Genomic DNA, 14,401 nt, shown 5'->3' with positions numbered 1-14,401 from the left:
AGTAAAAAAAAAAACTCGTTTATTGAACTTATGTGCTATGTTTGCATTTGTGCTAATACCTTACTTTATAAAATGGTCAAGATAAGCAAAGTCTCAGATTAACATACTGTCTCTTTCCGTCTCCTCTATGCATAAACATATTGGATTGGAGTAAATATTTAAGTTATCAGTATTTATGTATTTAACATTGGTCTCAAATGGTATTTCATATTTTCACATAATTTTTCAGCATGACACTGAGATGTGATTGTATTTATGGGTTTATTGTAACAAGGAGTCAAACGTCAAGCCAAAATGTCTGAAGCCCTCTAGTGGCTAGTTGTAGAAATGTTAAAAAGCTTACATTCTAAATCTCTACAAAATAGTTTTCGGAATAGTTTTCAGTTGTTTCTACAATAGATGTTAATTTTTTACATATGATAAGACCCTAGATGGGGAGTTCTTTGCAGTTTTTCAGGGACGTGATTGTATAAGCCATAGCTATCATTTTCAAAATTTTAATAAGAACTGACTGTATAACCTAATTTTCATACAGAGTTAGAACAAAATCATGGAGAGCAGTGATTTTCAAAATATTTAGTCTGATGAGTGTAAATGTTGACTGCTGTTTATCAGTATATTGTCAGTTCTTTCATTACATTAGCTACTGATACTTACAATTCATGACTAACATAAAGTATTAGCTACTGTTTAAGGTAGTTGACACTGGCTATGTCATACACGATTAAAGCTCTAAATTAATTGTCTGACATTGGTAAAACTAATAAACTTGCACAAGTTATAAAACGACAGTTTAGCATTTTACATAGTAATTAATAAAGCTGTACTTTCCATTTTAGATAGATTAGCATTGTGCTGTTTTAAACTTCAAGGCTTTAAGGTCTGTACTGCATAGACTCTGGATACAAGGATTTGTAAAAAAAAAAAAAAAAGGCTTTAAAACCACATAATAGGAATAAATAGTGCATTAGCCATTGATTGTGTATTATATCAATCTCTCAGCTAGTGATAATGGATGCAACAGCTGATATTATGCAAAAATTAAATCGATGTTCAAAATCACATAACTGATATGCATTTACAGTATGTTAGGCTGCTCCCACCTCCATAAAAGGGTTCTGGACTTCTGTAGAGATACCAACAGAGGTGGTGCTTAATATGACTTCTCGTTCTAAATATGGTTCAGGTGGTTTCTTGAAGTTATTGGCATTTATACTTACATTTATGAAATGAGACAATGGTTAACTGGTACCTTAGCAGAATAAATAAATAGATATGCAAAAACAATTTTGATAAACTTTGCGAAATAAGAAATGGTTAAAGTAACTTAAAACCTTCATATCAAAGCTGCTTCTTTGTAAAAGGGATGGGAATCAAGGAAAATCCAGTCTCTAGTAAAAAGGATTTAACATTAAATTTAAAGTTTATATAGTGTCAGATTCTTCTATTTTAAAGATAGTTAACAATTTCTTTCTTTGTAAAATTCTTATAAAAATTATTATTTCAAATTATTCTGAAACATTCTGTTTCAATTTAAAATATAAAAATATATACAGTGGATACTGTGTAAGAAACTGAAAAGTTGCTCTTTTAAAAAGTTAAAAAAGATACTCAGTAGTGGTTGGCTCCAATATAGTTTTAACCAAATGTACTGTGTGTTTTATCCAGATTCTTCATTTGCAGTGTAAACATCATGCTTTCACATTTTGATTTGTAAGGCGATGCTTTGCTACTTGGCAATACCATTTAATCTGTTACAGTGGCTTCTAAACAATAAGTGTGGATATGTGTAACTTTGTTCATAGTCTGGGGTAGGCCTACCATTCATTTGTAAATAATGTAGGGAAGTAATGTACAGTATCTCACCTTTGTTTATTAAGTCACCTTATTTAATTAAACTATTCACATACCATTTTCATTATTTTTACACACCAGTGTAAAACTCAGACCTCAACAACACATATTAGCAAACAAATTATATGTAAACCTGTATACAGTTTATGTAGTTTGTGGCTCCATTATGTACAAAGTGTAAACCTGTCCAGATGGTTCACTGATTCCCAGGAGTTCCACTTGGGTGATGAACAATCCACAATACTTTCCCTTGTGCCGACTCTCCTTGAGCAACTTATATATCAAGAACAGTAGATCAGCCTCAACCAGCTCACAAGTGCCACTGACAGGCTCAAAACTAACCTTGACTTCTACCCACAAAATGGCAGTTATGATTTTATCTACAGTATATAGTAAATTTCATTGCATCATGGTAGAGGTTTACTTTAAGCTGCCATTATTTTTATCTAGTGATTTTTACCACTGCAGTCTTTCAAAATGACTAATATCTGTTTAAATATCATCATTTGATCTTTTCAACAAAACAGGAGAAAAGGCTGGACCACTGCTAAAGTAAACAAGCTTAATAAAAATCAGTTTGAAAAGGCTTTAACTCTGAAGAAAGTTTAACATACACAGATGGTCTCTATGCATTTACTCCATCATGGACACTTGCACCATACTCCCAGACAATCAGAAAACTTTATTTGTATGCTTCAACAGGATGAATAAAGGATAATGTTCTGCAGGATAAAGTCAGCAGGACTCAAGTGGGACACAGTGGTATTTCACAGACAGTACTGAAAATGTGCTACACAGTTGGCAAAAGAGAACACAGACATGCACTAATAGCAGTATTCATGAAATGTCTGGAAATAATTTGTACTGTATATATTGTAATGTAGTGCATTGGTCCCCAACCAGCAGTTGCGTAATCATGCCTCTCTTTTTTTTACCACATCCCAAAGGTGTTCTATTGGATTTAAAACCAGTCACTGTGAAGACCACTGAAAAACAATGTCATTGTCATATTCATAAAATCTTTGAAATGACTTGCTTTGTTACATTATTGTGAACAAAGGTGAATTATTCTGCTGGAAATAAACTTAAGGATATGGGTGAAATGGCAATTATGGCCATAAAGGGACGCTTATTGAATGCACATGGTCAGTAATAACTCAAATAGGCTGTGGCATTTAAGTGATGATTGATGAGTATCCAAATGATGGGTCTACAATGAAGGTGGGGTCCATGGATTCATGCTGTTTACACCTAATTCTGACACCATCATCTGTGTCCTTCTTCAGAATTTGAGATTCATCAGACCAGGCTATGTTTTTCTCGTCTTGAACTAACTGTTTTGGTGAGTCTGCCCATTGACGCCTCAGCTTTCTGTTCTTAGCTGACACAAGTGGAACCCATAATGGTCTTTGTATTTGTAGCCAATCCAACAATCTGGCACCACCAATCACACCATTGTCAAAACACTGAGATCAGCTAGATGCTCAGGGAGTTCCCTGTTACACTGACTACCAGTGGCAGGAATAAAAACCCAGGTCTACAGCAGGAGAGCATGATAGTTTAATCCACTACACAAAGTCCTAAATGCAATTTCAAGGGTTGTTTTTATTAGAATTAGAAAAGGGGAAAAAACAAAGGGCAAAATAATGCCCCAGGTTCTGTTGAAGATGCGAAAAGTGACCCCAGGACCTGGATACGAACCATGTGGGATAAACAGGTGTCGAACTAGACCAGTACCAATTGATATTGGTACTGGTCTAGTTCGACACCTGTTTATCCCTCATGGTTCATAAAAGGGCTAGTTGATTTCTTAGTTAATGAGGCGATGGACGCTGCGACATAACTCTCTAGATTCTAATAAAACACCAACAAAAGTTGGCAAATCCCAGAAATCACTGACTCTCCTTGACAGATTTGGGTGAAGTCCCATCCCATACAGCATTGGTTAAGCAAAAAGGAAACCTGATGGCATACTGCTTAGCACTGCTTTGGTCTGTCATTAGCCCCCACCCCATGTTTCTAGCTATTATACATTCACTGAGATTAAAAAAACTGTTCCAGCACAATTTAAAGCCATGGCCAGGGTTTGATTACCCCAGTGGGGGCCACATTCTGGCTGGGTAGGATAATGTGCACTAACTGTTTGTGGTGGTAGCTGGTATCTAGAGAGAGCATCTAGCTTAGTGTTTTTTGAACTGGGGTCATATGAAAAGGTACAGTCAAAATGGCTTAAAAACATAGGCAATCAAGCTGGACATTGGTTTAAACAATTGCCCTGTTAGAGGCATTCAAGTATGCAGTGATTGGTAAAGACAATGAAGGGATGTAAGGAGCCTTCAACCAAGTGTCACCATTTGTCCAGAGCTTTCTTAACAGCCAACAACTCATGGTCACCCACATCATACCTGGCCTCTGTAGAGGTGAGAGTGAGAGTAAAAAGTGCAGGAATGCAGCTTACCCTCTGACAAACATTGGGAGGAGACCAGATCACCAATTTCTGTATCCGAGGTTTCCCCTTCCACTTCGGAAATTATAGATCCCGGTGTCCAGGTGGATCAGGATGGAAGCAAAGGAAAAGTGAAGTTACAGCTCCTGGAAAGCTTTTTCTGACTCAGGTGTGCTGATAAAAGGGCTAGTTAATGAGGTGATGGATGCTGTGACATAATTCTCTAGATTCTAATAAAACACCAACAAAAGTTGGCAAATCTCAAAAATCACTGAAATCATTGACAGATTGGGTGAAGTCCCATCCCATACAGCATTGGTTAAGCAAAAAGGAAGCCTGATGGCATACTCCTTAAGACTGTTTTGGTCATTTGTCATTATCCCCCACCCTGTGTTTTTTAGCTATTGTACATTCACTGACATTAAAAAAAACTGTTCCAGCACAATGCACAGCCATGGCCAGGGTTTGATTACTAGGCAGGGAACCAGGGAAGTCAGTGAGGGGTGCCGTTCCCAGGCCCAGATAAAATGGGATAAAACCTGTGCCAAAAGAATGTGTGGATCATATGATCTGCTGTAGCAACCCTGAATAAAGAGCAGCTGAAGGACAAGAACAATATTTGGTTGCATTTTAACCACATTTTATTTACAAATATACAGAGGCTTACATAATGAAATCACAAAAGAGTAGAGACAGAGTAGTAATAAATAATAAAGTAAGTCTACTATAAACTCTGCTTCACCACTTAGTATAATCAAAAATGACATGGAGCTCAGCATATGTTGCAGTGAAAATACTAATGACAGCCTGCCACACAAACACAAATTATGTTTCACAACTTAATTAAAAAAAAGTATGAAATATCTTTAAGTATTAAATTTGTTCTAATGTGCACAATACCACAGAGTCGCTTTTCCATACAAATAAGTCCACTGCTCCTGAACTATTTTGCTGGTCCACATTTCAACTAGAACACAAACTGTATTTCAGTAAAACTTTGACACGTGCTGCAGAGAGGCAGGGGGTGGCGGAGTTCAGGAGGTTGCAGGGAACACAATAATCCACTAATTCTTTAACTGAGATCAGTCAGAATAAAAGCTATACCTGTGTATACCTACTGTAATAGAGTCAAGTCACTGAAGCTAGCTGGAATAAAATTTCTGTCCAGTCTAACTGGATAATATATTTATTAATATATAATATCTGCCATGTAAACCTTTGACCTGGAAAGTATCTTTGCATATTTGCATACTGCCCTGTGAGGAAAGTTTGTGTTATAACCGCCTTCTTTTGTTTTAAACTGTTGGAGAATATTTTGCTAATATTAGCTACTCATGAACACTTTGACTATTCTAACATTTACTAAAAATTTTCTCTTTGTCTCTTCTACATTAGAGTGTAGGTGTCATGTCAGCCCCAGCAACGGGGCAGAAACTAGAGATTTCTCATCACCCCGAGCACATCACATGACTTGATCATAAAGTATGCCCGCATGATTATCTGTTCCTGTGTCTTGTTTCAGTAATTAATAACACTATTTTTTGTGTTTTCTTTGTAAAGCATTTATCTTGTGTGAAATATTATCGTCTCTAGTCTGTGTTTCTGGCCTTGTAATCTTAATTCATGTTCAAGGTTCTTACATCCACTTTGTTCCTTTTGTTTTCGTTTGACTTGATAACGAATAGGCTGTATTTGCATCTCCATCTACAAAATGTGACAACAGGGAGAAAAGAGTAAATTTTTGATTTTCAAATATTCACTTCACAAAAAAAGTCATTTTACAGGTCATTTTTGATTGCCTTAAGTAAATAACGTATTAAATTAAAATAATTCTATTATTAATAATTAAATAATTGTTTAAATAATTAAAAGACCACATTTCGGATAACAGACAGCTGAGAGACAAAAGCAACTGAGAGCCAAAGAATGAGAGAATGTGCAGAATTCACAGCAATTAAACTGCACAACATTAAACCTGAGTTTTACTAACCCCCTTTTAATGGCAACGGCTGGTCACCAATTATAGATATGTTTTTTGTAACCCCTTTTTAATATTTAGATTTCTTATTTTTATGTTTGTGTTTATTTATTTTTTTCTACATTTTGTTTCTTAACATTTGCCAAAGACAAATATGCTCAGTTTCTTATAGATATTAAGGTAAAAACAGCCAATGTTGGAATATTAACTACATATTTTGGGAACTATGAATGGGGAAAAATGCAGGCTATCTGAGAGAGAGTTTTTAGAACATCTAAAACTACCCCATATTATTTTGTATTTATATAAGTCTGCAGAAGTAAGTAGTAAAATCTGGGATTATGGGAAGAAAACAAGCCCATTTGTTCTCTATATGTCTGGTTCATTAAAGAGATCTCCTGAGGCACACTTTTAAAGATATCTTACTAAAGCTTCTTTACTGAAGGTTATGGCTCAAGACTAGTTCATTCAAATACACTTCTAGAATGATAGATTGCTGGTCAATATACTGGAGTTTCCTTTCAGTATACTGAATTCCTTCCATGTTTCTGTGTACATGCTTTGACCAACCTTATCAAGATTTTTTGATCAAGAATACTTGGTGTCTGAGATCTTCTTCCATAGCAGTGTTTTGAGGTTGTTTAACACAAGTGAGTGATGCACCTCCATTTGCGAGGCCAGGCCACTCAGTGTCATGCAGGTGCGAAGTTGCTTGTCCAGGTCATCCAGTAAGTCAGATGGTGTCCCAAAAAATAGGAAATCCCTCAGGAGGGCACAAACTTTAGCCAAATTTGGTCGCACCACTTCCATGTTGCACTGTTTAGCCAGGCGGTCACAAGTGGCTGTGCAGTCACTCCCAAATGTGCAGTCAGTGTTTACTTGACAAGCTCGTCCTCTCATGAATGCCCGAACGGTTGCTTCCGGTACCACACCTCCCAGGTCAGGCATCTTGCAGTCGTAGCTGGTGCTGTAGCCCACTCGCTGGGGGGTGGCTTCACACATGTAGAATGTGCCATAGGCACCATGGAAGAGTTCCTCGACCATCTCTAGCAGTCCAATTGCGACTCGTGCACGGCGTGGCCAGGCTGGAGCCAGCCAGTGGTTTAGCGAACTGCTTAGAGCTTTGGGCACAAGGGGTTGGAGCCAGGATGGTATGTTTACACTGAAGAGGGTGCTGTGGGCCACATGCTCTGTGGTGTAAAGCTGGCCACAGAACCCCAGTAGACGTGGTGCATGCTCTTTATCCTGTAGCACCAGAGTCAAGACAAACTCATTAATGCGCAGTAGAGCCCACACTGACTTTGCTTCTGCTAGAGATACTTTGCCATCCGCGTTGACATCAGCCAGTGAGACAATACGCAAGACAAGTGAGCCAAGAGAAAGCTGTTCACCCAGACTGTTCTACAGAGAGGAAAGATTAGTTTTTCAGTTAGAGCCTTGCAAAATTATACATAAAACTTTACATTAAACATTTTCAACTATTCAATTTTCTTTTCATTTTACTGTACATTTACCAGCATTTTTCTTGGCAATAAAATAAAAAGGAAAACAAAAACTGTATTGTCAGGCGGTCGATAATTTTATTAAAATGGACTATAAAAGAATTTGCTTTTAGCTATTAGTTGTTTATTTGAAAATTGTTGAAAAAAGGATCATATAATACAAAATATAGATTTTAAATAAATTTAAGAGACCAATTGTTTTGAGAACTTTAGGTAAAAGATTCAGAAATAAAAAGCTCTACTTGCTTGAATTTGTATTTGATTTTGTTTGTTTTTTGCAGGTTTACACACTATTGCTGTCATTCTTATGATTTTTAAATTTAATGCGATGGGGGCATAATAGATGTAGACAATAGCAAGCAGATGACAATCCAATATTTGTGTAAAAAAATCAATTAACAGAAGTACCTTGAGAAAAGAGTGCAGCATCTCTCGGAATTCATCCATGGACGTGCCACGTGTGGGTTTATCATAGAGACTGGCATCACGCTGAGCATCATGCAATCCACACTTTACTACAACTGCTTTCTCTTTCCACACAGCACTGTATACCTGAAACACACAAACACACGTTTATCTTACTATCCTTGATAATGGCGCCTACATCTAACACTAACGTTAACTGCACTAAACCAACAGGAAACTTTGCAGCACTTTTAAAATTAAGTAAATTAAAGCTAAAGACGTTTAAGTGCATATGTGAGTGTGTGGTATGCGATTATTTGATTTTGTACTTTAGTTGTCTTTGCTCCAATCAGCTTGTCCAAGTTTTACTCTTAAACATATCTATATAATGTACCTTAACTCAGCTATTGGCAACATACAGTAAATATGCCACTGCTATGTTTCCTTGCACTCCTTATACAAACCAAACATGACCAAAAATAATACTTTCTGTGTCAATGTAACTGAAAGCAGTCGAAGCAGTCTAAAGGAACTCTCATACACTGTGTACCTTATTGCATATTAAAATGAGTAGGTAGTATGTAGTATTTTGCAATGACTAAGTCAAAACTACCATTTAAATGAGTGATAGGGATTGTGAATGTTTACCTGATGTGTAGGCGATGTGGAGAGGCAGCGTTGCAGAGTTAGAGTTTTCTCTTCACACAAAGACTTACACACAGAACCAGAGATAATCCCCTTATGGTAGTGCTCGCACTGATACATACACAAAAAACAAAGTTTTCATATTGTAATTCAAAATCTTATTCAAATTTTAGTGTTCATATACAAAACCATACATGGTATGGCATGCTGTGAAATGCTTTTTTTATCGCTTTATGTTTATAAAAAAAAAATAAGAAGAAGAAAATAGAAAAGGTTTTAAATGGAACATTTTAACAAAATGGAATGAAATCAAATGAGAACATAAGAATAAAACAGGAGTGTTTTTGTGTATAAGTGGAAATAGTTGTGCAAAATACAGTCAAAATGCAGCATATGAAATGATAGTTACTAATCAAATAAGATGGTAGGAATATAGGATGACTTATAAATTACTGTTATAAATAAAGTGTATGTAAAATTATGTGTAAGTACATGTAAATGTTAAATATAAAGCAATATGCTTGTTACTCTGTAAACGCAATGTACACAAACAATACACATACAATGTCTATGTGAGTTCCTGTAATCGATGTGTAAAAGCCTGATCATGTGTGAGATCTTGTTAGCAGTCATCCAACAATCTCCAGTTTCTTGTCTCAAATATGTAAGTATTACAGACATATTCACATATCATGTTTCCAGGACTTGATAGAATCTTAGTTTCTGTTAATGCACTTTAGCTGCTAACTAAGGGGCTTTTTACACCTGGTCACTTCATGCATTTTTTGTGATCGGATAGCTAACCAATTGTAAAAAGACCAGGTCTAAATGCCCCCAAAACATTTTCGAGACGGATATAAATCCGATCGTTCAAACCACTTGAGGAGGTCTGGGACGCGTTTCAGATGAAACTGGACAAGTGTAAATAAATGTGGTTGTTCAAGCCACAAACGTCAGCGCTTTACTCCTCCCAAACAGAAGTACGTCACTCTCAAGTGCTGGCTCCGATCTTTCACCCAGGTGTCTCGCTGGGTCTTAAAATGCACCTGCTGCTGCCAGCGAAAATGCAGCAAACAGTAAATGCTGTTTTTTGTAGCATAACCGCATTCTGAAAACCACATACACCAAAGCCTGTTCCATTTCAATTACCCCGGAAATGGGGTAAAATATATTTGCATTTTGGGTGGGAGTAGTGTGGCCTAATGTATATGGAACAGTTTTAACAAATCAGATAGCTATCAGATCAGAGAAAACACATGAAGTGCGGTGTAAAGGCCCTAACTTGCCATATGTTTTTATATCATCAGTTATCACTTTTTAGCCAAGTCACTTTCAGGGCAACCAAAGCATCAGTCTGGTCAGCACACTGAAGCTGAAATTATGTATTATGCACATGATATTTTAAACATAAGAATAACATAAGCCAATTTGTTAAATATTCTGGGAACTGTGGTGCTGTAGCTTACAATGAGCATTGTGCAGACATGGCCCCTGCACAGCTCAGAGTAGGATGAGTACTGTATGTAGACAACCCAGCTGGTCACCAATACACCCAACCATGCCACCATCAGGTACTTCACCTTCACTGCAGGCATACGGGACTGTGCAAATTGTGACAAAGAAACAGAAAAAGACTGATTAAATAAATTCACAGAAAATGGGACAGGTATAAGTAGAGCAAAACATTCAGAATAAAGAGAAACAGGTGAAAAAATGACCTTAAACGCCTGCCAGCACCCCCTCAGGTAACACACAGATTGATACACACAAACTGAATGAATGACAACAACATTTACCAGAAAATCTAAATAATCTTTGTAGCATGTGACACACATTCTGCACAATAAGCTGAGTGTGGCCATTAAAAACGTTTGTAAAATGCAACAAATTGCATGAATAAAAAAGTGACTTTGTAGAGTTTTTGTGTATCTTATTCTTATGTCTGCATGGGTTCCCAAAAGCATGCCAAAAGCTATAGTGGCTATGCTAAATTGCCCAGGTATGAAGGAGTGTGTAAAATGTGCACATTGTGATCTGTACTGTACTGGCATACTATCCAGGGTTTATCCCTCGCACACATGCCCAGGATACGTTCCAGATCCACTGTGACCCTAACCAGGTTAAATCAGTGTCTTCCGAAGCTAAATTAAAAGCAGACCTCACTAAATATAGGCTACAAACCATTTTTACATCCATCTATATGCATAATCTAATAATAATAACTGCATAAAGACATATCTAGACTAGTAAGCTCCACACAATTATGCACAAACAGTAGGTATCCTAAATTTGCAGCAAAGAATCTGTAAATTCTATAGAGATCCAGACAGGTCCATATTGGGAACATTTTCACACCTGAAAGCTGCAGTTATGTCTGTATAATAAATTGGTTTCCATTCATACGTTATTTCTCTCAAACTTTAAGTTTCCTTCAGGTTCAACCCCAAATAATTTACTATTGTGAGGATCCATTAAACAGCATAAGAGTTAAATGCAATATGACAATTTCAATATAACAATTAATATCAATGACAATATAATGATAACTTTAAAGATGATAACTTTAAATGAACACTGTCAATATTACCTGTTAAAACCTGTGTAGATGTTTTTACAGGTGTATAATTTCTTACGAACTCTTTTTCAAATAGTTAATGGAAACATTGGGGATGTGGTAGCTCAGTGGTTAAGGCGTTCGACTACTGATCTGAAGGTCACTGGTTCGAATCCAAGGTCCACCAAGTTGCCACTGCAGGGCCCCTGAGCAAGGCCCTTAACCCTCAATTGCATAAACTGAAATAAAAATGTAAGTCACTCTGGATAAGAGTGTCTGCTAAATGCTGTAAATGTAAATGAAACAAAAACCCAAAGGTAACGTGCCATGATTGTTTTACTTGCACTTTTACTGTTAAGAGAAGCTACATTTGGTGACAAGTCTTTAAATTATGTGATATTACTATTCAATAATAGCATAACAATTGTGATTTTTTTTAAATTTCAGTCATTGCTGTTAATAATATAATGATGATGATAATAATAATTATGATAATAATAATAATGATGATGATGATGATGGTGATAATAATAATAATAACACTGATAATAATAATGATTATTATCATTAATATTATGATGATGATAATGATGATAATAATAATAATAATACTAATAATGATGATGATGACGATGATGATAATAATAATAACAATAATAATAAAAATAATAATAATAAAAAATAATACTTATAATAATAATTATTATTATAATTACAATAATAAATAGTAATAGTAATAATAATAATAATAATAATAATAATAATAATAATAATAATATAATAAGCTGTTGCTGCTTTTAATTAACACCAAAGAAATGGTTTAAACTTCATGGGAAATCTCTTTTATTTTATTACGTAATTGTATAACAAATAGAAATGTTCCTATTGAAATTCCCCATGCCCAAGGTAGACAGGGGTGGGTGTGTGTGTGGGGGGGGGGGGGGGGGGGGGGGATAAGATAAAAAGGCAGCATACCTGCAGGCCCTTGGGAAGCGGGCACAGTAGCACGAGATGCACGAGCTTGCGCAAGGCGCGTGGCATCTTCTCGACGGTGTCCTCGAGCTGCTCACGTCCTCTCACCGCCATACGTGATGCTGCGACCCGACATTTCGTTCTCTCCCTTTTAAACCGAACGGACCTACAAACCGCCAATTAAGACAGGATTAAAAGGGAGTCTTCAACAGCGAGGTTCAATAAGCACTCAAATGGGCGTCCGGAGCCGACGTGTGTTTCTTTTTATGAATGAAACAAAGGCTTTTCCTGTGTTTAAAATACGTTCATTATAGTGCCGCATCGAGCCACATTCAGGTCTCATGAAGCGTCCGCGCTCCGAGCTTCTATTTATAATGTCGGCTGCTGGAGAAATAGTGTGCGCGAGGCCTGAATATCCTACCGTTACACACACAAACCAACGGCTTCTCTCTTCCTCCCTCGTTGTGATTCGATGGTGTTTTAAAGGGATGGTTGATCTATGCGGGGGTGAGGGTGGGGGGTTAGACCGTCTAAAGAAAAATGCGCTCTTAAAGGGATAGTTCTGGGGGATTGGACTGGATACTTAAGCTAACACTTTTTTTTTTTAACAATTTTACGTAAAATAAATTCATTTCCATTTCATATACGATTCAGATTAAATATGTGTCTCATGTCTTACTTTTCAAATCCTAAAATAGGAAAAAAGGAAAGCAACTCATTCAAATTTGCACTAAAAATTGTTACATTAAAATCATAAATTGAAGTTACATTTTTATTAAATGTATTTTATGTAGCACCGTGATCCTGGAGAAACGTATCATTTCACTGTGTACTGCAACAGCTATACATGTTTGAAATGACAATAAAAGCTTCTTGACTTGACTTGACTTTTAAATCATATCATCAATCATAAATATGACCCAAAACATCAGGAGATTTTCACACAAGCATCAAAAGTAGACAAAGTGAAGCCAATTAAACAAATGTGACAAAAATATAACAGAAAAATGATCTAGTATTACAGATCTGCGATGTGGCAAAAGTATGTGAACCTTTGTTTTAAGGATCCGGGGTGACCAGTGCAGCAATAACTGCAAGTAAAGTTTCCGGGACCTGTTGATCAGTCCTGCATAACGGCTTGGAAAAATGTTTATCTCATTCTTCTGTACAGAACAGCTTCAATGCTGGGATGTTGGTGAGTCCACGCATGAACTGATTGCTTCAGGTACTTTCACAGCATTTCTGTTTGATTAAGGCCAGAACCTGATGGTGTTTTGGGTCATATTTATGCAGAAATGCTGAAAGATCTAAAGGATTTGCAAACTTTTAAGCACCACAGTAATTTGTCTTCACTTTTCAAGTTTATAAACTAAATTGTCAAAGGTTTATACATCATGCAGATTTAGCATTGTCTACACACCTATTTTAAGTGTGTACTACATTATTAGTGAGTTTATTTAGTATATAATTACTATAAAATGTTTATAATTACCCAAAGATTACTTTCAATGTAAAGATTGGATGTAATTAAATACTCAAAGTAATCAGAGCTCAAAATAAAGACACATTCATGGATTATATCCCATAAAAGACAATATCCAAAATTACACAAATGAAAGCTTTAAATATTTAATAAATATAACTGTTTGGCTTAATTATGTTTTAGTAACTCACACATTTCAAGTTTTCTGATACATTTCTATTTCTATTTAATTGAAAATACGTTTACAAATGTACAAATTCACAAAAAATTGATTGAACTCTATCAGAGTTGGTATTTTTTTATGTATGAAAAAATCACAATAGGATATCAGAAGACTGCATGTGACATAATTGTGTCAAGATAGATATTGTATAATCAGAATGATATGCCCTACGGTGGCCAAGAAGTGCAAAACACAATAACAAATCAGAAAAGGCAATAACAATTCAGAAAACAAAATAACAAATCAGAAAACACAACAATTCAGAAAACACAACAATGGAACACAACAGAAAACACAAAAATGGATCAATGGAAACACAACAATGGAATGAATTGGAAA

General features: G+C 36.0%; 1 protein-coding gene across 2 annotated transcripts; it reads right to left on the bottom strand.

The window, feature by feature from the left end:
• Window positions 1-5,025: 5,025 nt before the first annotated feature.
• On the bottom strand, window positions 5,026-12,793 carry dipk1b (divergent protein kinase domain 1B). Of its 2 annotated transcripts, XM_060891706.1 has the most exons (6): window positions 12,360-12,793; window positions 10,297-10,431; window positions 8,834-8,941; window positions 8,189-8,332; window positions 6,849-7,679; window positions 5,026-6,004 (listed from the first exon to the last, which is right to left on the bottom strand). In XM_060891706.1, exons 1-5 carry the CDS (start codon window positions 12,468-12,470, stop codon window positions 6,867-6,869), a joined length of 1,311 nt encoding a protein of 436 aa, XP_060747689.1. In that variant the 5' UTR covers window positions 12,471-12,793; the 3' UTR covers window positions 5,026-6,004; window positions 6,849-6,866. The 2 variants fall into 2 exon arrangements, with proteins under 2 accessions (XP_060747689.1, XP_060747688.1); XM_060891705.1 differs by having other exon boundaries at window positions 5,026-7,679.
• Window positions 12,794-14,401: the final 1,608 nt, after the last annotated feature.

The sequence above is a fragment of the Tachysurus vachellii genome, chromosome 17 (assembly GCF_030014155.1).
Source record: "Tachysurus vachellii isolate PV-2020 chromosome 17, HZAU_Pvac_v1, whole genome shotgun sequence".
NCBI lineage: Eukaryota > Metazoa > Chordata > Actinopteri > Siluriformes > Bagridae > Tachysurus > Tachysurus vachellii.
This window is presented reverse-complemented; position numbering and strand designations above follow the sequence as displayed.